The 27,760-nt window shown below is 36.8% G+C and overlaps 1 protein-coding gene across 2 annotated transcripts in view; it reads right to left on the bottom strand.

Moving 5' to 3' along the window:
• The window catches only part of RYR2 (ryanodine receptor 2), a 391,343-nt gene that overhangs the window by 234,129 nt on the left and 129,454 nt on the right, over positions 1–27,760 (bottom strand). For both annotated transcript variants that reach the window (XM_042025322.1, XM_042025323.1), the window contains 2 exons: positions 19,168–19,188; positions 7,818–7,832 (listed from right to left, as the gene is read on the bottom strand). In XM_042025322.1, the coding sequence (XP_041881256.1) occupies positions 7,818–7,832; positions 19,168–19,188 (36 nt within the window). The remainder of the gene's footprint in view (positions 1–7,817; positions 7,833–19,167; positions 19,189–27,760) is intronic.

Below are 27,760 nucleotides of genomic sequence, written 5' to 3'. Positions count from 1 at the left end.
TAACATAAAGATCTGCTACACAAGAGCTGAGAATAGCATGACCAACAAAATCCCAGCAATATTAGCTTGCCCTCACTTTGGCCCTATTGATTTATCTGGCTAGCACTTATTTGGTTAAAGTCTCACTTGTAGCTGAACAGGAGAATGGTTGGCTCTAAAAAATTTCAATCACTTTTATGAAAAATGGAAGAGCAGGTTTTTAGATAAATTTTTTCCAAGAGGATTAAAGCCACTCTTTCTAGTTAGTATTACTTTGTCCATTACAAGAATGCAAGCAAGTTTGTGGTTTGTTTCTTAAATGTAAAAAACATTTTAAGCATTTTCCACTTAAAGATTTCTGAGAGGCAATTATAATCAAACCATTCTTTTTGGGGCAAAGTGAAAAGAGGAAACAGAAAAATACAGAAAAGGCTAGAAAACAAAGCTAGCCCTATGGAACTGCCTTCCATGTCGGAGCTTGTCTTCCAGGACATGCACATACCTGTAAGTTCATTTCCTATTTTAATGGCTCATTTCATAACTACATATTCAGCATTTATCTTTATGCCAGAAACTGCATAGCTAGTAGCTGTTGCACCATGATTGCCTACTGAAATAATCTTTGATTTCTAAAAAAAAACCAAAAAAAAAGTTTTCCAGCAGAAAACTGTAAATTTTCCATGTTAAAAAAAATTAAAATAAATTTAAAAGTTAACAATTGGACTTCTGTGGCAAAGATGAGATATCCAAGGTGAGATTTGCCACAGAAGTTTTACCAATTTCTTGTAATATTGCAATAATAACATTTCAGAAGACTCTGCAAGTAAGACTGCTTGAAAGCCACAATGCTGACTAATTCAATCCATAATGCCCACAGATTTTTTGCACAAATATATGAATAGCATTATAATGCAAGGCAGTTGCTAACAATTATATTATCATTAGTCTTATTTTCTTTATGTTTCTAATTTCCAATTTTCAGAGTAATTTCCAAGTTGAACAATACATTCCTTGAATAAAACCAGGCTGAACAAAAATACATTTGTTTTCAAAGAAGAACTTACCCATTGAAGATCTACAAGCTTATGCCATTCAGGAGTATCAATTATATTAACACAAAACTCTTCTCATTTTATTCCCCAAGAATGTGCCATTTAGAAAAAGACTTTAAAAGCCTTCAGAACTGGCAAACACTAAAGATAATCATTTCAGATTGAAAGCATACAGGACAGACAAATTTACACTGCTTGTGAAAACTTCATGTAAACTGCCCATCTCTAATCCAATATTTCTGCAGTTGGAATACAAGATTAATTTGCAGTCATCTCATTACCCAAAACTCATCTCTAAAAAAAAGGCAATTTAGAATATAACAACAAGAGCTAGAGCTGAATAAACTAGCACTCAAAAAAGTATAAACAGCTTTCAAGTTCAATACATTGGAAGACCAGGCAATGAGAATAGATTATTAAGATCTGAGCTGTTTAATTTGATGTAAAGAGTGTAAACCAAAATAAAGAAAAATAAGCTAAAATTGGGAAATATATTTTCCATGCTTTCTTAATAGAAAGAGTATTAAAATGTCAAAAAAGCATTCAAAAACTACAGCCTACAAACTATCTAGTAAAATCTGCAAAGATAGAGCAAAAAAGTAACCATTTTACCATGAGTACCAATCCTGCAGTAAGATACGTTCTACCTGATTCAACAATCCCTTTGTAGCAGTGCAACTCTGCATTACATGACTGTCACAGGCACAGACATGTAATCACCTCACACACCAAAGGACTCACACAACAGAGCCTGCGCTGCTGTGCGTATGGCTGCACTGCTGCACTCATGGACACACATGAGAAGCTGCAGGAAATTAATCATGATCAGGTTTAATACATGTTTTAAAACCATCTGTGCTTCTCACAACGAGACCTTTCAGAAGTTGGTGAAGAACCTTGTGGCTTCCATGATTTTGAGTCAGCCATTACCCTTCCACTCTTTTCACAATAACAGCCTTGCTTCTACTAGAGAAAAACATCTCTTAGACCAGTGAGAACTCCACTGCAAGCAAATGCTGATTTTTTTTTTTTGCTGACTTTTCTTCACAGGTCTACACAATCTTCAAATGTGTGAGAAAAGAGAAAAAGCTCTGAGCTTCAGGAAGGTACCAGAAAAAAACAACCATGTGAAAACATTTAGAAGTATTTAAACAAGACAGTTATTTCAGCGCTTTACATATCTACAGAAAAAGCTTCTGCAATTTCATTATTCAGAAATCTACTGGCAAAAGCCTGACAACAACTGCATTTAGCACATGGATATTCAAACAAGTCTAGTCACCCACAAAAGCAATTAAAAATACTGAATGTGTATACGGGAACTGATTCGCACTCTAGAAAGACTCATACAAGATAACACAGTGAGCTTTTAAGAACAATGTAATGGCTTTTCCTGCTTCATTCCATGAAGGGTCCATATTACTAGAATGGAATTATTGACACATGCTATAGGGAAAATGACATTACAAAGACTAAAATGTAAGGAAAAATAGCTTTGATAGACTTAAAAAATTTTTTTGTTTTTTAAAAATCAAATGAAACAATAAACTACTTCAGTAAATCCTTCAAAAATGCAGTCCATGTAACTTACAGTAACGGTATAGCATGACCTAATCGCAATCAGCTGCTCAGCCTTGTATCTCCTCTGTGCCCCAGATCCAGCCCTGACAGTCTAGATGGAACTTGTGACCAATAAATATTGCTTTTAATGGGTTTCTAAAAAAATACTATACAACTGCTTTCATGGCACTGCAGATGGTAAAGCGGCTGTACAATAAAAGAAGCAACATGCTCGCCATTTTTCTTCACAAGGGTTTTTCAAGGTAAGTACTGCAAGATACCAGTAAAAGTTTTAAATATGACTATAAGTGGCTGTTGCATGTCTACATTGGAGTAAAACATGTCCTTTAAAGCACTGACTACTCAGACTTCATTAAAATGGAACATGCTAACGATGGCCATCTTGAACTTAAACCAGATGCTGGAGGCAACAGCATGTTAAACATACGACACCTATACTTCCATAAAAACACTTGCAAATACGAATACAAAAGGCATTATGTTCTCCATCATGATGATGTTCCAAGTTTCATGAAGTTCAGGAGTTTACACTGTTAGAAAACTACAGTTTAAAACAAAATAATTCTTTCTAAATCCAGACACTTAGACTAAATGCATAAGCAGAAGTATAGAATTAAACACAAAATACCTGTTTTGAACCCTTTTAAATGTAAACCCACCACCACCAGAGAAATAAGTCAAGCAGGATATTGCACCCACCAGTGATGGAAATGCTAAAGAATTCCCTGGAACCCACATTGCAGCTGTCAGTTCTTTCATTCAAGAGAATTCATTACATTCTGAAATTCTGGGTTTGATCCATTAAGAAGACAAATCAAATAGGAAATCTGGGTTTGACCACATGTATTGGCTTGAAAAAAAAATCAACTACCATGTATTCCAAGTAAAAGTATATTCAGGTCCTGGACTATGCTGTTCCGAGTCTGAAACAACCTGTGTCAAGATCAGAGACGTAAGGCTGTTGGCATCAACGCCTTTATCAAGATGCTGATGAAATCTTTTAAGCCAGCAGGCTAATACAAGTATTTATTCTGACCTAGTTATAAAAAACAAAAGAAACCCCAGGGAATGCACAAGAAATGTGCTTTGTTTATATAAAATTCTTTGTGACTTTCTTCATTTAAGCAAATTAAAGGTTTCTATTTAAGCAGTCCACAAGACAAAATGAAAATTATTGAAAGGAAGTGGAATAAATGCAGATTTTGAAAACTTTTGAATCCTCACTCAGGAGAAGGAAAACCCCATGATGGCAGAATTAGCCATAAAGTGAAAGAAATCAAGAGAAGACTAAAAGGACCTGGGAGGAATAGCAGGGGAGGATATCCCACCATCTAAAACCATCTCACTATGATTCTATACATAAATATTTGCATGATACTACAACCATTTCTGTAGATGAGATGATTCTCAAAATATTCCCATAGCAATCAAAACTACTCACCTATTGATTTCATTATTAATGTGCAATTTCTTAACATGTTCTAGACAAATGTTGATGGAGGTCTGTATTTATCTAAAATCAGCAATGATGCAGTTCTACAAGCTGCCTAGAATAGGAGGCCACCACAGGTAAGTGTTCAATGAGACCTCTTGCTCCCCATACTTAAATATTGTCTAAACTTTTTCACACTGAACACAACTTCAGATGACTAACGAGAGCTTCTTTCTGATACCAGGCAACAACCAGCTGGAAAATACAGGAAGGCTTGTTCTCTTAATACCACTGTGATCAATTACATTAAAAGCTGAAAATGGAAAGCTAAAAAAACATCTTGATATGGTGGGTTCACCTTGGTTAGATGCCAGGTGTCCCCAGGCCACTCTATCACTCCCTCATCTGGACAGGGGAGAGAAAGTAAGATGGAAAACAAGGCAGTTTACTAAAGCAGAAGTGAAAGGTCATACATGCACACAAGTAAAGGAAAAAACCAAAAGATTTTATTTGCTGCTCTCCATCATCAGGAAATGTCTAGCCACTTCCTGGGAAGCAGGGCTTCAGCACACATCATGGCTGCTCCAGAAGGCAAATGTAAATAACAAATGCCTCCACTTTCTCCTTTTCTTAGTTTTTATATCTGAGCTGACATCATATGGTATGGAATATTCCTTTGGTAAATTTGGGTCTAGCATCCTAGGTGTGTCCCCTCCCAAGATCTTTCCCACATCAGCCTGCTGATGAGAGGTGGAAAATTGGAGAGACAGTGCTGATGCTGTGCCAGTGCTGCTCAGCAATAGCCAAAACACTGGTGTGTTATCGACACGAATGCAAAGCACAGCACTGTGAGGGCTGCTGTGGGGAAAACAAACTCCATCTCAGCCAGACCTAATACACTTGATTACAAAACACCCAGATTAATGTAACTTAAGGCAACTACATAGCCAGCGGACAGAAAAAGGGAGCTTTTGGTCAGTAATTCAGCCCACCTAAAATCTGAGCATTCTGTGGTTACACAGAGAGCTTAGGATATCCATGGCTCTAAGTCTGGCATTTCAGTTTTGTGAGATGAATGCCAACCAGAGTCCAGAAAACCCTCCCAAGCAGTGGTGAAAACAGAGTGTGTGGAAACAGGCTGAATCACTGCAGAACTTGTGAAGTAACCCTGGAACAGAGATAGAAGGCTTGTGAGACAAGATTAGTCAGGCAAAACTAAACAACTTATGCTTGGAATACTAACACTGAGAAATTAAATCTTCAGCAACATCAGAGAACTTGAAAATGTTGCAAGCAGTAAAGACTACAAAGCTACAGAGAGTAAGTCAAGAAGTTTTACATCTTCTTCTTGCTCATACAGGTATTACTTTTCTTTTAAAATCTTGATACAAAACAGACAGAATTTCCTTTCCACAGTTACAGCATCCAGGCCCAGAACCCTTGAATTCTTCTACCAAAGAAAATAAAAAGGCTAACCCTTCTGCAATTACTGTGCCCTTGGGTTGCCACTTTCACTGATTGTCACCAAACCCCCAGCCTTTGGTTGCTAAAATGTAAAGATGCAAAGAAAATAAATTCACTGACGTGAGGCATTGAGCTAATATTCCTTCACTCTGCTCCTATCACATAAGAGCAATACCAAAGGGTGAATTTCAAACCGCCTAAACCCTCTCTCTCTGTAGCCTACACACCATTACATTAGAACAACAAACAAGAAGTTGAATCTCTCAAGACATTATATACTATACATATTCATGTATTTATACTTTACTTTTAAATCACTATTGACTTTCCACGAAATTCACTACAAAACAGTAAATGCTGCAAAAATTTAGGCATGGAGATAAGTATGATTGATGACTGTTGGTACCTACTCCCAGATAATGATGGCCGGCCACTGTGACAAAAACAAGTAAGAAAAAAAAATTAACAGAACAAACTCATTTTATTAACTTGATCAGCAGTTACCTCCTACTTTATGCCAGGCCAAAAATACAAAACAAAACAAAACAAAAAAACAAACAAACAAAAAAAAAACCACAAAAAAAACCACCAAAAAAAACAAACAGAAAAAAGATATTAGCTAAACTATAGGTTTCCTAAAGATGGCTTGAATTAAAAGCTGCATCACAATGTCTAATTATGCTCTATATAAATATCACATAAAAATCTGAATTTGAATAAATCAGCTGGCCAAAAAAAAACCCATAAGCAAGTCTTATTCAATTGAGAACACAGAAATATTTTACTATCTACATTAAAAAGATTGGAATGATTAGTAATGGTAACAAATATTTGTGCCAGCACTATGCTAAATGATCCCAATTTTGCTGATATTGACCTGTTGGAAGGCAGAATTAGAAACACTTCAAATACACTTCATGATTAATATTTCTGACACTACATTTATGTTATCACTTTCCTAGCAATGGGAAACTTCACAAAAATGAAAAGCAGACACAGCAGTAAAAATTAATCGAAATTAAATAATATTGATTGTCTGTTTCCAGCTTTATATGTAAAACGTTTATATTTATGGCTGAGGCAATAATTCCATTACAACTGCCTACTTTCAAGCATTTCCAGTGTTTTGGAAAAAAAGATTGCCCAGGAAGATAAAATTTATCGATTTCTCCTTTAGCCTAGTGAGGATTTCTCTTCCCCCATACTTCTCCTCCTTATCTGCATAGGACACAGAAGAAATAATAAAAATCTTCCTGGTTATTTTAGAGCTAAATAAGTGGAGGAGGGAGGCATTTTTCACAGGTTAAGGACTGTGACTAAGCTTTTTCTGTTGTTGTATGATACAAGGAATGTGAATCATCCTTGTCACTTGAGAAAGAACCTCACAGATAAAGAATAAGACAGACAGCCGAGTGGGAAGAAAAGATGGATCAGCAGAGGAATCATACTAAGAAAACTCCTCTGACATCATTAAATCCAGCCCTTAAAATAGAACTGCTTATCTAGCTGAGAATTGCTCACTTTTGGAGAGTGACAGTGAAGCTAGACCATACCACAGAAATGTAAACTCTTAGGGAATGAAAATCAGTAAAGAAATCAGTTTAGAAGTTGAATTGGGAATAGACTGATAATTAAAGTAGAAAATGGATAAGCAACACATTTTGGAGAAAACTGCAGCTAATTGTTTACTGTCAGTTATTCAAAATGCTTGGAGGTTCACCAAGTGCTTTAGTGCTTTGTCATAGTCTTAATAAGCCAAAAAAAAAAAAAAAAAAAAAAGTAAAAAGAAAAAAAAAGCAGCCCCAAGAAACAGAGCTCCAGCAAATGCCAGCTGACCTGAGGCAGTGGCAGTCCCACCCCAAGGGCTCCCCACCCACCCCACAGGTGAGACACCAAACAATCAGAGCAGCATTCTAGTGACAGAAGAAACAGTATGCTGTCCCTGCTTTCCAAAATGCCCAACTGTTTTACTGTAACTTCTGTTATTTATTCATTGTCTCAAGATTTTGTATTTACCACATAATGCTACACTCTCACTAAAAGGATTAGTATGAAGTGAAAATTAGAGAAGCCAGACAAAAGTCCTTTCTCCACGACCTGCCTTTGGTCCTTCACGATCTAAATAAACCATACCCCCAAACCAAACCAGTCACTGTGGTTTCTAAATTAATTTTTTGTAAAAAATCCGGTATGCTTTATGTTCAAGAAGGTGAGTTTCATGCTGATGTTAAAAATTAGTAATTAGCATTAATTAAATTAAATTGTAGGAATCCACAGGAAGTATAATACCAAATGTTTAACTTGCTTACCTTCATCATAAATTTCTGTAGATCCATGAGAAGGGGAAAAAAAAGAGAAATCGTGAAATGAATATTTGCTTTCAGGTGCATAAAAATGGGATTTGTTTCCCCTGAAAAAGTGAGTGGGATACACTCACTAGATACCACATTTAAAAGGAACATTTATCATTGCAATTAACATAATTATAGCTTGTGCTGGAAAGCAAAACAGCTACTCAGAACAAGGCTTTATCCTTTTTTTGTTGCAATAGTTTTCTCAGATTTTTCTTCACTTTAAATAATATAGCACATGAATTACCTATTGCTTAAAGATAAAACAGAGTACAGGTAAAACAGGAGCCATGCCTGATCATCTTAAACAACTTGTCCTGATGAGTTTCTAACTAAGTACAATGTGAGTCGTTAAATCCTGCACTCAAAGTGCAGTGCTGAAGAGCAACACCACTACTGTAGTTACATATTGTATGCAAATGCAAAATAAATTAAGAAAATTTAAATATTATTAAGACTTCATGCGCTGTTTTAAAAAAATCAAGTGCCACATGGCTGATGCAAGAAGATTATGGTAATTTTTAGGTTAATTTTCATGAAGGTTGCCCAAGAATAAATCACTGTTACATGCAGCGATTTGCTTTTCTTTGTCAGAGATTTATGGCCACCTTTCCCCATTTAACCTCATCAGTTCATGTTTTGATATCACAAAAGGTGAAACTGAGGACTGAAGTTGGTCTCTATCCCACAAGAAAAGATATTATAACTGGAGAGCTTCCAAGAAAGGCTGGCTGCTTTCATTTCATACGTGCTTTTTCAAAGAGAAGTATCTATTCTCAAAGATGTACAAGATGTTCTAGCTGAAAGGAAAAAAAAAATAAAATCTAATCTTCTTAAAATGCTCAAAGACTTTCTCTCCTTCCCTTCTTTCAGGTCTATTTGGTTGTTATCAGAATAGCTTTGTAGTTGTCACTCTGAAATTTTGCTTCTTTTACTGTGTGGCTCAGAAACTGAACAGAAATCTTTGCTGAGCTTTCTGCAGTGGGATGTGTATAAATTCATTAATACATAAACAATTTATGTACATGATTAATTCAAATTAATCCTTTCCTATATTTGTCAATGCAGACTTTCACTTGCCAACATGCTGTTTGGAAGGACATTAGTTTATCAAGGACATTAGATCTGTCAAAAAACCTCAGTCTCTCCCATTTGTCATTCATCTACAAAGTTTTATTCTGAGAATTACACAACCCCATTGCTTTTTCCATGTTACAAGTACATTAAACAACAGTCCCGTGAAACCTTCTGGTTCTCTTCTTGACAATTTATTTATCTGCTTGACTGTAGTCTTTTAACTACCTTCAAATTAAAGTGAATAGTTTATATCTTCCGTTGATTACTAAAATGACACAGCAGCTTCTTGTGCTGGATTCTTTGGAAGACCAGATTTAACAATTCATTCTCTTCAGTTGAGTATTAAATGAGCTACAGCAAACAAGAGAGAAACAAATGTCATCTATTTGGATCTGTCATATCATGTTCTTTAGAGTTACTTTGGTTCCTTAATAATTTTTAACATAATTTACATGTAATTCTTAGAGCTAGACAGTGCCATGAACAGACCCCTTCAAGAAAACCTGGAAGACAACAGTGTGTGAGGGAAGTCTGAACACCTATCTACCTATATATCTACTGCTTTAAAACCACCAGGGAAAGAAATACTCTGAAATGTAATTGTTGCAAAAATGTTTTCATGGCAAACACTTAAACATATGTTATGCCCACAAATGTGAAGCAAATGTGCCTGTGAAAGTTCAGGCCAAGCCTAAGAAGTTACATATCATGACCTGGGAGGGCCACAGCTGCAAGCAAATGGTTCTGTATACTCCTGTCGTAGTGCTCTGCAAGAACATTCTCCAAGGTTTTTAGACCAAATCTCTTCTTAGCTAAAGGAGAATGCTTACTTTGAGAAACATTAACTCTCATGTTGGGAAGAAAAAAGGAGCGAAAGAGAAAAAAAACCAACAGAAATTATGTACTTCACGTATGCAACAGGCTGTTACACAAGAAATTTCTTCAACTCATTGTCTGCAGAGGGAAGAACTTCCTGCTCCTTAACACTTGTTCTCTGTGTCTCAGGACAATAGTGCACGTGAGTTTCTGGACTAACATTAGCAATTCAGAATGCATATATGAAAATTAAACAGATAGAACGCACATATAATTTCAAATTTCTTAAAGTCATTCTGACTTCCTGTCCTGGTTTTGTCTGGGACAGAGTCAGTTTTCTTCCTAGTGGCTTGTGCAGACCTGTGTTTTGAATTTAGGAAGAGAACAGTGTCAATAACACACATATTCTAGTTGTTGCTAAGCAGTGTTTATACTAAGTCAAGGACTTTTCAAGTTCTCTTATCACCCTGCCAGGGAGTAGGCTCGAGGGCACAAGAAGCTGGGAGGAGACATAGCCAGAACAGCCAACCCAAACTGGCCAAAGGGATATTCCACTCCATATAGAGTCATGCTTTGTATACACACTGGGGAGAAAGCTGGCCTGGGGCCGTGCTCAGGAACTGGCTGGGCATCAGTTGGTGAGTGGTGAGCAATTGCTTTGTACATCACTTGCTGTGAATATTCTAATTCTTTTTTCATTATGATTGTTATTATTTTGTTTTCTTTCTTATTAAGTTGTCCTTATCTCAACCTACAAATTTTACTTTTTTTTCTCTCAATTCTTGCCCTCATCCTACTGGGGGTTGAGGAGGCAGTGAGCTAGCAGTGTAATGTTTAGTTGCCTGCAGATTTAAACCCCATCAATCCTTAGGTTGCTTAGAGCCTCATCCAATCTCACCTTGAATGTTTCCAGGGATGGGGCACCCCCCACCTCTTTGGGCAACCTGTTGCAGTGTCTCATAATTCTCATCATAAAAAACTGCTTTAAATCTAATATAAAATGACCCTTTTCAGATTAAAACCACCACCTCCGTCCTATCACAACAGGCATTGATAACAAGGTCATCTTTCTTACAGCTGATGCACATGTTCTCAAAGTTGCATTATGTAACACCTTACTTGTGGTATACCTTCCCTGTCTTGCTGTTTATCACCTCTGGAGGCTGGATTAAGGGCCATTATTTTGTTGTATTTTGTAACACTGCATTAGGATAGGATAAAATCAAGGGTCATGAGACTAATCTGGTGTTTGTACTCAGCACTGCCACCACTTCTGTATTCCAGGAGCCATCTATCGGAAATTATTAATAATTACACCTTTTATCTTTACTCCCCAGAGAGTCAATCTGTGGGGAGATACCTTCCTCCATCTTCCTCCTCTCCTCCAGGCTAATTACAATAGCACTTGAGAATTCTGAATATCCTCAGGATGTTCAAACCAGCATGTTCCTATTGCTAGGGCTGCTGAATGTGTTTCAGGTCTTGTTTATGGTTAAACAACTATTGAAGAATATCACCCAGAGATCTGCCCTGAGACTGGATAGTGATGAGTGGCAGGGTGTGTGGGATAGTATAGGTAAGTGCCTAGGACAGTGGTCACCACCAACATTTTGGAATTACACCTCTGAACAAGCGCTGAATCCTGAAGAACTAGTGAAATATTTGGAAAAAGTATTCTGTCATCCTGGCAGTTCCAGAAAGACACAGATCACTGCAACATGCTTGGGACTGACTCAGGCCTACCAAGCCCTGTTCAACATTATTCGGTGACCTCAAGGAGCAGAGAAGGTCTCTGGATCTGATGGCAAAATGACAGGCACTGCAGCTACCCCAGTGCTGGCAACAGGCACTGCAGCTGAACCAAAGAACCAACACATGCCAGTATCAGTCTCCTCAGGACACAAAAAGAAATACTGGAAGCAAAAGTGAAGTCATTTAGTAAGAGATGAAAGAGTGTCTTCTAAGAGGGAGAAGGAGGAAAAAGTGGGCAAGGCAAACTGCTCCAAAGCAGGGCCATCACAAGAACAGGAGGAGGAAGAGAGGCACACACTGACCAGGGAGAAGAGTGAGCAAAAACTCACAAATGAGGTACCAGCCACTGGATCTCTTTCCCTGAGTGAGCTGTGAGATGTGTGAAAAGATTTCAGCGCCTGTCTAGTGTCTAGGTAAGCCCATTGTCACCTTGCTGCTCCTATGTGGGGAAAACAGAAGCAGTAGCCTGGAATTAGAGGGTAAGGAAGCAAAACAGCTGGGATGCCTTTCCTAGTAAGGAAGCATTGACAAAGTGGTTGGAAAAGGGGTACAAGTTCTTAGTTCTGGAGGCGACTTTCTGTCAGGTGTGAAAGAAAGGTATTCCTTCAAGGAAGATATTATATGTCATGTAGGCAAGTGGACTACCAGGGAGAAAAGTATCCAGTACCTGAGGAAATTGGCCATGCTGGAGGTGAATGAATTGGCTGGCCAACCCCAGAAATATGAAGAAAATCTTTCTTCATCATCTCAGCTGTGGAAAAATGGGTCCAGCAACACAGAGATCCTACTCCCCACCTGTATGGACCAGTATCTCAACTGTCAGAAGTAAGCTTTCCTCTGCTCAAAAGAGCACCACCACCCTGTGGTTTGACCTGCATGACTACAGAGAGGACATGAGGAACTAAGCTGGAAAATCTACCTCAGTCCCAGGGGCACAAGTATGTGAGTTGCAAGGAAAAACAATCACATATTGGGTTCTTCCAGGAAAATTGTTGGCCCAGTTTCCTGTGGGCAGCTCCCCAGAGTAGAATGACTGATCTTACTCTTGATTGAAGGGACTTCTGATTCATATTTACAAGTGAGTAGTCAAAACTACTGCTAAGACTACAAGGACCTTGCCTGCAGACAGATGGACAAGAGGGACAACTGGACTTTACTGGACTGTGTGGATCCAGCAGTCTGGCTCAGTAGACACCAGTGTAAAGTTGCAAAACCTTCAATTCCCATTTGTATTTCTAGTGACAGGGGGAGCCCAACAACTGACTGTGTTGGTGGTTGAAGTGAGCCTGACCAGGAATGAGGGGCAAAAGCACTCCATTGTCACCGGCCCAGAGGCTCCATGCATCCTTGGCATAGACTGTCTCAGGAGAGGGTGCGTCAAGGATCCTTAAGGGCATCAGTGGGCTTTCGGTACAGCTGCCTTGAAGAGAGGATATTAAACAGCTGGAGATTGAAGAACAGGTGCCAATCACTACCACAATGGTGCATTGGCAGCAGTGTCACACCAACCAAGACTCCCCGATTCCCATCCATAAGGTGATTAGCCAACTGGAGAGCAAAGGACTGATCAGGACAACCCACTTTAACAGTTCCATATGGCCAGTGTGAAATTCTAACGGACTCTAATTCTAATTCTAGTGGAGACCGACAGTGGATTATCTTGGCCTGAATGAAGTCACACTGCCACTGAGTGCTGCCATGATGAACATGCCGGAACTTCAATATGAAACAGAAGCAAAGGCAGCCAAGTAGTAGCCACAAATGATACCACTAAGGAATTTTTCTCAATCCCTTTAGTGGCAGACTGCAGGCTGTAACTTGATTTTCTGTTCTGTTGTCTGTCTTTATCTCAAATCATGAATTTTACCTTTTTTCACAACCCTCTCCGTCATCCCATGGGATGCGGGGAGTGAGTAAGCATCTGTGTGGTCTTTAACTGCCAGGCTAAAACACAACATACCGTTGCTCTTGAAAGGTGGTACTTGTCAAACACTGACACCAAAACAAACAGATGAATACAGACACCAAGTACAAGAAATTGTTTCACACCTCAACACTAACTCAGCTAAAAGTAAAAGAGATTTAATCATGATGACATATTATATTAGTTATACATAAATCTCCTATTCCATCAGTGGAGCGGCCCTGATGATTGTAGAGCTTGGTCATGTTTATGTTTGAAATAGGACATTCTACACACCCTAAAGAACAATACAGATGTATGCAATATCCAGTATGAAACAACATACTAAAAACAAGCTGAGTTTTAAGTGTCAGTAAGGATGAAATTTATCTACGCCATGTAAATGTCAGCTAGTTGTGTAGACTTACTTTATGGTCAAGGAAGAGACAGTCATTTCTATAATGCAATTCATCTATTAAGCTGACATTTTCTATAGGATGAGACCAACTAAGCACTAGAAGTGTTTGATTCCCTGCCTTGAACATAATTAGGACTTTACATAACTTTCCAACCCTACCCTGTCTACAGCGTGAACCCCTAAAGTACTTTCAACGTGAACATTAAGTACAGAACACCTATATTCCATTAGATACTGAAATTCACTAATCCACTGGGGGCTCTCTACTGAGCATCCAGAAGAAAGGTACTGACATATTTGGACTTCTGATGTGCTTCTGGACTACAAATAAGGGTTTCTGTTAAATCCTGTACAACTGAAATCAATGTAAATTTGATGACTAAATGCATTAAAAACACCACTTTCTCCTTCACTTGTTAAAGAAATCAGTGTGCTGTAATTTTTAATGCTGTTTTTCTAGCATCCAATTTTTTCAGAAGTTGTCCTGAGAGGTAGGACTGGTAATTGAATGTAACCAACAACAGAATAATTATATTCCACTGATTAAGTCTTCAGTTGCACATGCTATCTGACCTTTTGGGGACAAATACTTATATTAATGCAAAGTATCAAACAAATATCATCCTTGTGGAGGAGCTAAACTGATCATTCAGCAGCCAGATTATATGTATGGCTTGAAACAGGACTTGAAAAACAAAAAGTAATAAAAAAACGTTTGCAGAATTTTGAATCATTATATTTGAGGAACATAACATCCATCATTCTACTCATCATCCAAATTATTTCCTCTTTCTCAAAATAAAGCAAAATAGTGACATTTAAAACTTACTGAAGCTTTATCTGAGGACACTAAGGATGTGTTTTTAATGTAAATATTTACATCTGTTTGGGGCCATTACATTCCTTGGCTCTTTGGACAGCTTTTGCATAGCTTATCACTTACTATTATAATTTATCATAATTTCACCTTAATTCTTGTGCTTTCTGGCTAGATGCAAGGAGAAAAATATTATTATTTTATTTGGAATTTTTTAATAGGAAAATTGCTAAAAATCCTATAATTTAGAGGTCATCTCCTGACTATATCTTTTGTACAATTCTTATAGTATTCCATCTGCTTACGTAGAAATATTAGATCTTTATGTTAAGCTAACCGACAAGTATTGAAAACAAGTAAACTGAGACAGTTTGCAGTAATTCACAGAAACTACTATTGCTACATAGAACACAGCTTGAAATTCTCAGATCTATACTAGGGACCAAAGGAGAAACACCAAAGGAACCCTAGAATACATTTGGAAATGCCACTACTTAACTGAGAAGTTTTATTCAATCTGCACAGATATTTCTTTTGAAATTAAAAAGTATAGTTAGAAAAGGTTTGTATTAGTTTCTTTTGCTGATGTGAATTAGACTTGGGCTAAAATTAACATCTGCTAAAATATACAGTACACTAAGGATGGAATTACAGATGTGGTTGACACTATCACTGAAGGTATAGCATTTTAAGCAGCATTTCCATAGTCACTCCATTTTGATATGCCTGTTCACTTTAACATCATACAGTACTATCTCACATTTCCTTCATGATGTGTCTTAGAATAACTGAGTTACCACTGCTTGTATTACTCCCTACATTGAGCCACCTCTGCAGTCTATGTTACGTCTAAAATCTGAATGCAAATTCTTTATATTGGGGTATTAAATATTTCTGCAGAAATAGCATATTTTCCCACAGTAATATGAAAAATCAATCTATATTTAAGCAAATGAACTGTGAACAAGAAATTATAGGAAAAAATTGTCCTTATATAATTCATTTAATGCCTAAAAATCATGCTGATTATAAAGTACTGATGTGCAATTAATTACTTTAGTAGCACTGAAGACACGTTACTTGAATCATTTCCCTTTACGAAGCTTTGTTTTGTGGCTCTGTCCAACCTCTACAAGAACCCTAGCTTGTTTCCTCAAGTCAAAATCCATTTGTTATATTTATCCAGTCCACACTATCAAAGAGAGAATTTACTCACTACTTCTCAGCTCAGAAGTCTCTGTAATGAAAGCAATTCTTTTGAAAAGTGTCTAAAGTGTGTTTCATTACTCTGCAAGTTTCTTTTCCCCAAAGAAATTGAAAGCTAGTTTTGCTAGAGCCATAAAACTGAACTAACATAGTAACTACTCGAGGGGAAGAGAAAAAAAAATTACCACTACCCTCAGCAGAAAAGGTTTCTCTGTCTAAAAGTTGAAAACAATCCTACAATGTTATAGTTGAAAACAATCCTACAATGCTATAATTACCATAGCTTTGCCATCAGCCAGGGTAAACATGAAAATTCTTGTACCTTGTACTCTAAGAAACAATACACTTCATTTCCATTCAGGTAAAAAGCTCTTCAGAAAAATCTCTCCTGAAAACAGTAATTCTTGATGGCTCTTAATGCCAAACTTTCAAAATAATTTACCAACTAGTTTAAATCAAATGTGTAAAAAAGGCCAAATTATCACATCACCAGAGACACACAAGAAAATGCCTTATCCTTACACTGAAACCTATTGCAGAGCTAAGCAGCTGTCATGAAAGTCAAGACAGACAGGTGCTTTTGTGAGTACATTAGTCCTGTTGTATTCAAGTATACAACACCTCCTTTGAGATCACAAATTGGTGAGCACATTGCTAATTCACAGAAAAAGACAGTTTAAGATTATTTCCCTTATTTCATAAATATATTAAAAGAGAAAAAATTTCAGGGAGATTAAAGGAATTCCTTTCACTATGTGTTATTCAATCTAATCTTATTTCATTACTGTCATTTTCTCTGTAAAGAAAATACATTCAGGGTCTTCTAAATTTTGGTTGAAATTTAGTAAGTCCCTCTGATCAAACATTGGGGGTTCCCCAACCTGGTAGTTTAATAAAAAGCAGAAAAGCCATTTTCAGATACGAAATGGGAACCAGGATGTAACAGGTAAGCCTTACTTCCACTAGGCTTTACATTTGGTAAAATGTCTTTAATCTGCTTGATTCTGCGCTGAAGCAGGCCTATAAGCCTTCACACTCACACCTGCTCAGAGACAAAAGGATGAAACCAAGAGTTCAAGAAATATCTTAAACCCATCTAATTTGTACCCAGCTTCAACAGCCAGCACATCCCTTAAGTAGAATAAAGATTTTGGGACAATATCACAAGAAGAATTATAGTAATTTAACAGAAGTATGCAGGAACCGGAGTAATTTCCTCTAGAACCTCTCTTAGCACACTTTACAGGCTAGAACAGCTCAGAGGTGAATGACTTTAGCTTATCCTTTGAACAGCATGAAACTGCTTGCAGCATGGTTCAGCTACTAATTTGCTCATTAATTTGTCATGAAGTTTCTCTCTGGGCTTGGGCTTTAAGGTTTCCACAGACAGATATAACTTGCATTAACCTTGTGTGTTCTATATTGGAAAATGGCTTATCAAGAAATACATGTGTTACAGTGAGGTGTCTGCCTCAGTGACCATGCAGCTTTACAACAGCCAGCTTTCTACTGCATTAATTCACTATACCTCCAGTCCACCATAAGACCTCTGGTAACACTCTGGAATTACAGAGGGAGTCAAAATCTGCTTTTCAAGCCAGACTGGGGCTTGTATCCGAGAGAGAATAATGTTATATATGAAGTAAGGCCAGTACCCTCTCCATACCCATCAGTGAGGTTGTCTGGATTAAAGAATCAGTCTATTAGGAAAAGTCTTTACCCAATGTATCTTGGAATGACACATTTAGCTTTGCTTTCATGGGAACCAGTTCTTTTCAAAATGGTTTAAGAACATATTTTGATGAAGCAGTCTTCCCTAAGCAAGATTTTGATGTTACTAAATTCTGAATTAAAAAAAAAAAAAAACAAAACACCAAAACAGCAGATCTGATTTCTATTTATGCAAGTAATACTACATTTTCCATTAACATATTATGAACGTTTCGGTCAAAAATAAACCATGTCAGTGTCACCAATAAAATTCTGGCACATATTTCATGCGTTGTGGAGTATGAGGAGTGGTGCCTGTATAGTACTGAACATGCTTTTTATTGCTGTTTTTTTCTCTTTATAGCAAAATTCTTCGTAGGAATAAAACAAAAGAATATAAAGATGTACAACCAAGCTTTCTCAATTGTAGTTAAAAATGTGACAAAATGAAAAGATACGGCCTAAAAACACTCAAAATCAATTGTATAAGAATTGATGGTTGTCATAAACACCAGATCCACAGAATATGGATAATGCTGTCATACTGATAAAATTAGCAAAAATTATGACTTAACTACAGTTATTGTTTAATAAATATTATAAACATATATGTCACATGACACAGATATTTTTGAGTACAGTAGAAAGGGCATTGAAAAGCCTAAGCCACTATTTAAACAATGTACTTACATACAGGAGTCTCAGGCAAGCTCTAACTTGAGTCACTACTTACTATAAAGATGTAATAATCACAGATTAAAATTCTGCAATTTCTGGCTGAAATAAAATGCAACCAGTTATGTTATTGGTCATATTTCAGAGGACATCTGAGGTTGTCTCTGGTCATGTGCAGCCCAGACTAAGTAATAAGAAACCAAGGAGACCTATCGTAGTCCAAGCTTTCAGAGAGGCTTCTAATATTTTCAAGGTGAACAAACAATTCTACACACATTTTATGACCACTAACTCATACATAACACTGGTGTTAGAGATTACATTGAAGAAAAAACATACATAAATATGTCCCACAGAGGGGAGTTATATCAGATGCCGAAACAAAGATGTATGGTATACACAGACACATTAGGAAAGGCCTTAACAACACATTTAGCAGAGAATTGTGCTTTATGTGCTAAGATCTAGGAAATATAGTTTTTATTCTGTAGCAGCTGTTCTCCATCATTAAATGTATGTTGTATATTTGCAGTTACACAGAGCATCACACATTATTTATCAGTATTAATTATCTTACTGTCATGCAGTTTAAGATTACAGTGTCTATACTGGAATAGACAGGGTGGGTTACAGAATGGAGTTATAACGTCAGACAGCAAGGCTCAAAACTGAAAGGCAATAATCATACATTTATATGACACAATTCTGTGATCAAATTTTAAGAGGTAAAAGTCATTTTGGTAACATGAAATTTGGTAGCATAATTCAGGAGTGACCAGATTTTACATGACCATGTATTCACCTCTTTTTTTGGTTTTTTTGAGCCATGCAAGTTGAAGGGTCATGAACACACAGGGTATCAAAACAGACAGGTTAGACTCAGTGGCAACATGAAACATTTGGGATCAAGTGAATAAAAGACAGAATCACATACCCATTTTTCCACATCAACTAGCTGTAGAAAGAAAAAGCAAGAAATCAGTAAATCTCTTTCCTTAAATACAGCATGTCAAAGTCTATTTTGAAGTTAACATTTCATATTTTTAGGAACGTATCTAGTATGAAAGAAAATGTGTTCTATTCTATAGCTTCTAGTAATGAAGATATTCTCCTGGCATCTTCTCTTTAAAATGCCAATACCCCACTTTCTGTCTTTATTTTGTGGAAAGCACTTCAAAGTCTAGAAGTCAAAAATGTCCATCTAAAATCAGGTAACAGGCAGCAAAGGAAGACTGATGCTGAATTAATTCTACACTGTATTCAGTAACAACCAGTCAAAAATGCAGAACACAGTATCCCACAAATCATATCTCCATTTCCTCTTGAGTAAAGCTCTGTCATTAGTGAACATCGTTCACTTGAAAGAGTTTCATTGCTGCTATTCATGGTTTGCCATTTTAATGAATGCCTCAAGTATAAAAGTTAAAATTAGGGGTACCTGTCAAATCCTGACCTTACAACCTGCAGCATATGAGAATATCTTGCATAAGAACAGAGAACAGCACACCAAAATGTCATTCCTTTCTTCAATAGGGAAAGTGAGAATGACTCCAAAAGCTTAAGGTTTTATATTAACAAAACTGTTTCAGGATTCATTAAGGAAACAGATTTTAAATTAATCTCTCTAAAAAGTCTTTGGACTACCTTACAGTCTCAGAAAGGGTTGAGTATATCTACTACAACACATTTCATCTACTAGAACAGTTAGTATGGCACTACGTATTAAATACTTAGTTGGCACTAAGAGCAGTATATCTGAAGTAGACTTGTCTCTGGACTTTGCACAAAAAAACACTGCAGAATATCATGCCATCAGTGGTTTTACTGCAGGCACATACTGACCTTTTGTTAGCAGATGCCACATAAATGTTTAATAATTTAAGATAGCTTAGTGCAAAGCAGGAGTAATTTTCAAAACCAGTAATATTTGGATGTCAACTTGCTTGTGGAATTACTGCAATAAAAGGTAATGTATTTAGTTCTCATCTGTTAAAATAGCTCCATTTAAAGCAAATTTTCTCAGTTTTAATATGCATTTCCAATAAAGAGAAGCTTTATATTTTTGTTCAGTGCTGCAAGTACACAAAATTCTGATTTGCCCCTATTTATTTTTTTAGCAATCTTTACTGTGACTTTTGTTATCAACCACAGCCACAGAAATGTCTCCTAAAAAACAGCTAAGTGCTTTAAAACAGATACAATGTAAGAAAAGATTTGATAAGATTTGATAAATTATAAAAGTAAGCAATGATTTAAATCAAAATGCAACTACACTGTCTTAAAAAAAAGGAGTAAGGAATAACCAAGTTAGATTTATGTACAAGTATTTTATTTATTACCTTGCCTTTGATACATCTTTTGCTTTTTTAAGACTGTGTATGCTCTGAAAACAGCACTGCAAGGAATTTGCCTGTGTGACAATGCTAGAAAGAGGTGATGCATGCTTTATTGCCTTGCTCTGAGAAGAAATTGCCATCCCAAAATGTAAGTGAACAAGGCAGCCACAACTGTTATCAGAGAGAATCCACTCAAAGCTCAACATACTTTATCAGTTTTGCAGTTAATTGCTATATAATTACTGAATTGTCCATCTACTTTATTTTAATGGACACCAGTTAGCTTCAAGAGTCAGGTGCAATATTTGGCAAGTATTTATACATGGTATACACTAATTCTGTATTGGTATACTCATGTTTAAATAGAACTGTCAACAGTAGTGTTGCAGGACAACCACTTGAACGATGCACGTACCCTTGTCAAACCATGAAGTTTGACACCTACACAGGAAAGATTATGAATTTATCCAGAGAGATCTGACTCTGAAAGTGTGGTACAGTGCACAGCACAATAGAATCTTTCTTTCGTAATTACAGCTGTATTTTATAGGCCTTCTGCTGTGAGCTTTGTCAGAGCCCTCCCAGGTGTGCTATGCTCCGGTTTCATCTGTGGGAGAGTTCTTTGAGTGACTCAAGTGAAAAGAAGACCTCTCTTTCTTACAGACCATTTTGTCCCAAGTTCTAAAACTTGTTTGTGCAACTTATGGAGATAAAATTTTGTCTCCTTTTGGAACCTGTTCTGGAAGACTTGTGACCTGGACATTTACTATCCCATTTGGGGGCAGAAAAAAGCATAAGCATTATATAATAATATATTCACTCATCTGGAAATTCCTAGGAATGCAGATTAGGTAAAGCTAAAAATAAATAAGATGACTCATACCCAAGAGCAATTGCCCTAATGTAGACAAAATAAATGTAAAGCTCACATAAACAGAAGTGAAAGGAAACAATGGATACCTCCTTCTAGTGCTTGTATCCAAGATGTAAGCTATGATTCAGAAAAAAAGCAAGCAGATGCTTCACAACACATCTAAATACAGATTCTCTTTCACACTGACACCTCCATCTTTTGTCTGTCTTCAAGACTAGAAGGAACCCCTTTTTCCCATGGATTTCCCAGTACACATCCAAATTCAGGAAACACTAAAATTCAAAGTTATTGTTGCTATATATGTACTGGTCATTAATCCAGGGAAAGAACTAAAAAAAAAAAAAAAAAATTAAAAACCTAACAAAACAGAACAAACAAAAAATCCACATACACAACAGAAACTGAACAAACAAACAGAAAAACCCATAAACAAGCAACATTCTCTTCTACCAGACCACATTTTGTTATCTCCCCTTTTTTGGAGTGCTTAATGCTCCTTGGACTTGAAATCACCTGTTCCTACCATAAATTACTCAGCTTAGGATTTGCTGAGTTGTTCACCTGTTAGGAGGTGTAGATCTTTCAACTAGTCTAGGAAGGTTTAAAGTTTAGGAAGGGTTGGGGGGATGGCAGGCAGGGACTGGCAGTCACTTCTTAAGTTCCCTCTCACTGTGGCATCTCACAGTAACTGCTTCATTTCAATCATACATTACGTTAAACACAATCCAAAAGAACAGTACAATCATTTATTTTATAAAGCACAGGAATTTCTGCCTTGTCCCAAAAAATCCAAATCCCTGGAATTCAATAACTATTCTTCATTTGGCTCATCTTCTCTCTGGACCATTAAGTCACATTGTCTGGAAAACTAAAACACTTAGGTAGGTATATATTGATTTTTCTCTTTTTCTTTACCCAAATACTATCTGGATTTACAACACTTCCTCCAGCAGATGATTCAGGATCCATATTAAAACATATATACCTCAAAGGCAGTGCGCTACTTAGAAATATTCTTTCCTCATGTACCTGGGTACTCAAAGATTTTCTGAGGGGGAAAAAAAAAAACCAAACAAAAACATGACCCTGTCTAACACTGGATATCAAAATTTAGTGGCTACATTGCCATATGACAAGTCTGAATTCTGTTGTGGAAACTGAGAACATTAGCAAAACCTTTGTCTAAAACTTTATTAAAGATAAGCAAGGGGAGAATAAGTAGAATTGAACTAGATTCCAAATTGAATTGTATTCTTTACTTCTTTTATAGCACTTGATTAGCTTCTTTTATTAGACACCTTGATTCTCTAAATTTAATACTTAACAGACTAATTGATGATATGTCTTCTCTTCCCCCCCCCAGGATTGTCTTCCAGTGTAGACTTTTGTCTTCAGGATGCTTCAAGAGCTGTGCTTTCATGCCTATTTGGTTTAACTCCTTCTCTGCACGCAACTTTGATCAGAAAATGTTACTGAGTAGAAACAAAGTAACTTCTCTTCCCCCAAAATAATATTTTACTGACCATCACCCTAGAAAGAAAACTTTGAGCACATTAGCGCTCCAAAGGTCATGGTAAGGCTGGAAACAGGCTTGCTGCTATCTACCTCCAAAATAGGAAACTTGTCTAGGATAATAAAAATGTTTACTTTCAAGCCATACATCCTCATCCCAAACATGGTGCACACACTAAAGAAGAGCCCATGTGCCAGGCCAGAAGTATTTGTCACAATTCTGTGATTTGAAATAGATAACGATTCTATTCCTGTCCTCGCTTAACCCTGAGGATAAGCAGAGTGCAAAAATACTGTGCCTGCCATTCTTGATCTTTTCCAGTACTTGCAGTTGATCAAAGTGCAGTTGATCAAAGCAAAGTCTTATTCTTTTTGTGCCTTATTTGAAATGGCCTGCTAACAATCACTTCTGATGCTAAATAAGGTGCACTGAGGAGAAAATGAGAGTACCTGTTTCTCTGCCAAAGTTCCACTCTTTTTTTCCCCACTGTTTTACTTCCTATTCGCAGTATGGCATCTATAAAATAGCTGTGAGTAGTCAGCATTTTAAGTAGAATAAGACTTTAAACTATCTCTTCATAAAGTTTTCCACTGGTAGCAAATATCTATGTTCATCTACATGATACAAAAACCCACAATGCATTAAACACTGAGATCCTCTTCCTCTCCTTCCTGTCACTTTCTTTGCAGTAAGAAGCACTTAGGTCATGTAAACTCAAAGTTTGGGAGGGAAGACCTTGTAGTAAGTACAAGCTAACATTGTTGGATAAAGCAACTCTGTCCCTCTTTATGACACACCACCATCTGATAAAGACTTATCCAAAGAAGTTCTTAAGAAAATTACTGCATTTTGCTTTTTCATTAAGTTATGCCTGGTACCTGTAGACAATACTTAGACTAATGAAAAAACTCAAAGTGTAGAAATAAGAAGCTATAACTTGGCCTTTTTGCTCCGAAGTTTGATTAAGAAAACTTTCTCATCAGGAAAGGTAGCACTAGGAAACTAAAACAGCTCTGGTTTGTTATATCAAGAAACCTCTGTTTAATTTCTGATTCTTCCTTCCTACATGTGGGGGTTCTTCTGGCAAACCTGAAAACATTCTCAGCCTGTCATATTCACAACTGCTGTTAGCTTTCAAATAGGTTATTAACTAGGCTACTGTAGTGTGAATCAGAGAGCTTAAATTGTCAAGAGTGCATTTAACTGCCAATCTTTATACCTTTTTTTTAAGGAAGTACCTTGATAACTTGGCTTATTCATTAACATACAGAACACTTATTAAAAGAAAAGGGAGGTGTTACCTCTTTCAGCTGGCACGAGGGATGAAATTACTTTCGCCCTCCTCCCATGCTGAGAAAATGACAAAGCTGCCAGCTCTCCGTGTTATCTTGCTGCTTACTAATACAAAGTAGTTAATGAATTCAGAGTTCCACAGTTGGAGATAGGTGATTTGAATATTCAAAAATCCACCAGCTACACTTGCATTCCTATCCCAAAATGGCTCCATTCTATCTTAGCAGCACAGGAAAGCTTTTTAGCTCTGTGAGAAAACACACATTTTTCCTACTCCTTAAACACAGAAGGATAATTATACATGCAAGACACTTGCATGTGATGATTCCTTCACACAGCCCTTCAGATTGGAGGATACGGGCTTCACTTTAATCCCCTCAGCAAAGACTATCCCACACATGAAATTAGACAGCAGTTTGCTGGTCAGTGGCAAAGAAAACAGATTTTAATAAAACAAGGCACCAGGAGGAGTGATTAATCAGCCATGACTGGATGATTAGATGGGAGTTAATAAGCTCATGATGCAATTTAGCTAGAATGTTGCCTAACTGATGGGTATCTGCAGACAGCATTTTCCTGAAAAATGAAGTTGTCAAATATTGGAGTAGAGGTTGTGAAATTAAATTTTTTCATATTACAGAAACAGTTCAGCTTTGAATTCACACACAACGTGTGCAACCAAATGCTTTCATTCTCCTAATAAGGTCTGACATTGATTTATTAGTGCACAAGTCTGAAAAACTCCTAGCCTTAATTACAATGCTTTACCACAATATTACTGAGACTTTTAAATAAAAGATATTTGTTTGATGGCTATTTTCTTATGTCGTCCATGAGTTATTTCTGTCTCCATTTCAGTGCTTCTCTAATGTAATTAGATTTGGGGGGGAGGGGGGAGGGCAAAGTGAAGATTGTGATATTTGGAAGAAAATACAGACATTCTAGAAGTAATGCTACTAAAGAAGGAAAGAAAAGTTGGATATTAGTGTCAGTAAGTAGACTGCATACTAGTCGATCAGTTCTGTTCCAGAGATCTCCTGTTAGTAACATGAATGAGACAACAATGTATAAAAACAATCAGTCTCACAAGACTAGAAAGATATGCAGCAGACCAAAATATAACAACATAAATAAAGGAAATAAAAGCTATCAAATGAAATAAAATAACAAAAAAAAAGAAAAATGTTGTATCGATGCAAAAGAAACTGATAACTGTGTTTTATTGTTGTTATTGTTGTACACTAAAATCAGTGCAAAAATCAGTGTCTGGTTTATATTAGAAAGGTAATTAATTCAATAGCAGTCCATTTATTTGGTTATAATGATGCCATGAAGATTTTTTGCCTTTTCTTTTATACCCCGTTATACCTTTTTACAGCTTCTGTATTCTTAGTGCTTTTTGCCCACATTCTTGGACTTGTTTGTTCAGCTAAGAGACTAAACATTTTAGAAGCTTCATAAGTAGGAGCTGCTGTGCCCCAGACCCCAAGGTCCTCTCCAGAACACATTTGGTAAACTAAGACAGAACCATCCAGGGGAAGATTCCTTGGGGAGGGGGGCTCATTCCAGCCTCTCATTGGGGAATCTTTGATAGATATGCTAATTAGTAAGACCTATAATGATATACCAGATCTTTTGGGGGATGCATTGCGGTGGGCATTGAGGTGCATTTGACCTAGACATAGGTTTATGTCTTTATTTTATCCTTAAAATAAATACGGAGTTAAAATCCCTTTTCCCCTTCTGACTGTGTTTGACTCCTGATTTTAAGGCCAGGAAAAGGCATCATGCCAAGCTGTAGAACAAATGAAACCTTTAGCTAAGCATTTCTTCACAGATTGAAGTCTTCACTTAGACATGAGTGAATGTAATATGTTTGCATCACTCCCTTTAAAAATCACTTTCACAATACCATTTTCAAGAAGCTCTTTCCAAATTCCAACTACAATACAGTTCCTTCATATTTGGTTCTCTGAATCTGACTTCTTGATTAGTCCAGTCTTGCCCTCAGTTTGAACTGATCCAATAGGCCGAAACAAAAACAGGAAGCTGATAGAAATGAAAAATCCACCCAGAATTAGGAAGCAAAAGAAAGGAAATTTCTCTTTATGAAATGCAGTTAGATTATAAAAGGAGATGGTTGTGAACCAAAATCTCCTAACTGCTTTAAATACAAGCAGAATAAGCATGTAAGAAAGAATTTAGAAAATGCTTCCTACTCCACTGTATTTAAACCAACAGCTATATTTGTAGCCTTCAAGTCCTCAAGAGAATTCCATGTCAAGTCGCATGGAAAGCCCCTAAACACTGTCCTGTCTTATCCAGAAAAGGTTTCAAAGAGTGGCCTGTGGTAAAAGACATTGTGAATAAGATGCTACGGTGAAAAAAGAAAGGAAGAATAAGATGAGAGAAAAATGTTCTAGCATGAAACAAAACAATTTTGGTGCTTCACTGATAAATTATATCAAGCAGAAATTATCAATTTTAACCATGAAGATCCACCGATCAGTTTATTTAATGAATCACTTGCTTAAGCTTTTAGATCCTTGTGTTAAGGCATTATTTTTCTTTATTTTTTTACATAAAATGATCAAAATCTTTAAGTTGTCTATGAAAATGATTGAAATTTTTCTGGGAAAAGCTGGAAAAGTCACTGGAATTTCAGAAGAAATCTCAGTAGAAAGGTTATTGCATGTTCTATTTCTTCTCTCAGCCCATGCTGTGGCATATATGAGTTGAGAAAGGACTCGGGTAGGGTCAGACGTGAGCTGCAAAAAGACTGTGAAGTCTCAAAACCAAGCAAGTCTGTGCTTAAACTTTTATTTCCACACAAAGGTCTCAGTTCCCTAAAAAAAATTTTATACTTTGCAGCTTCTTGGAATACTCAGAGAGCCACAAGAAGCACTGGAGTCTCATACTTCTTGCAGTAATACCAAGAAAGCATACAGAAAGAGAATTGTGGTCTTCTGGGCAGAGGCAAATGCTGGCTGCCTAATATCCTCCTCTGAAGATCTCCAAACCCACCAACAAGTTGTTTCTTTAGGAAAAAGGTTTTGTATTTCCCTAAGTAATGTACCTAAAAAATAGTGACATATGGCTGAGGAGAGAGAATAAGAAACCCCACCTGAAACTTCTTGGAACAGCCAAAGGATTTAATCAGTTACTGACATTATTAAAATTTGGGCAAATGCACAAATTCTTTTGACGAAGCTGAGCTATCCACAGTAAATCACTTATATTTTGACAAACAAACACCACCTGGAAATGGAATTTTACAGAAGACCAAAATGCCTGAGTACCCAGGTTAACTAAAATAGGCCATTGCCAAATGACCTACATATACACTAGACTATGTCAATTTGCCACATTAAATAATCACCACTAAGAAAAAACAGGATTTCCAAGTTTGTCGCTTTCCTTCTGCTATTTGTGTACCGTTATCTTGTGACTCATCCCAATATTTTTTTAAATAGAAACATCTTTCAAAAAAAGTGAGTGTTCTGCATATTTG

The sequence above is a fragment of the Corvus kubaryi genome, unplaced genomic scaffold (assembly GCF_017639235.1).
Source record: "Corvus kubaryi isolate FWS band 111438036 unplaced genomic scaffold, C.kubaryi_AGA036_p1.0 37266, whole genome shotgun sequence".
Taxonomy (NCBI): Eukaryota; Metazoa; Chordata; class Aves; order Passeriformes; family Corvidae; genus Corvus; species Corvus kubaryi.
This window is presented reverse-complemented; position numbering and strand designations above follow the sequence as displayed.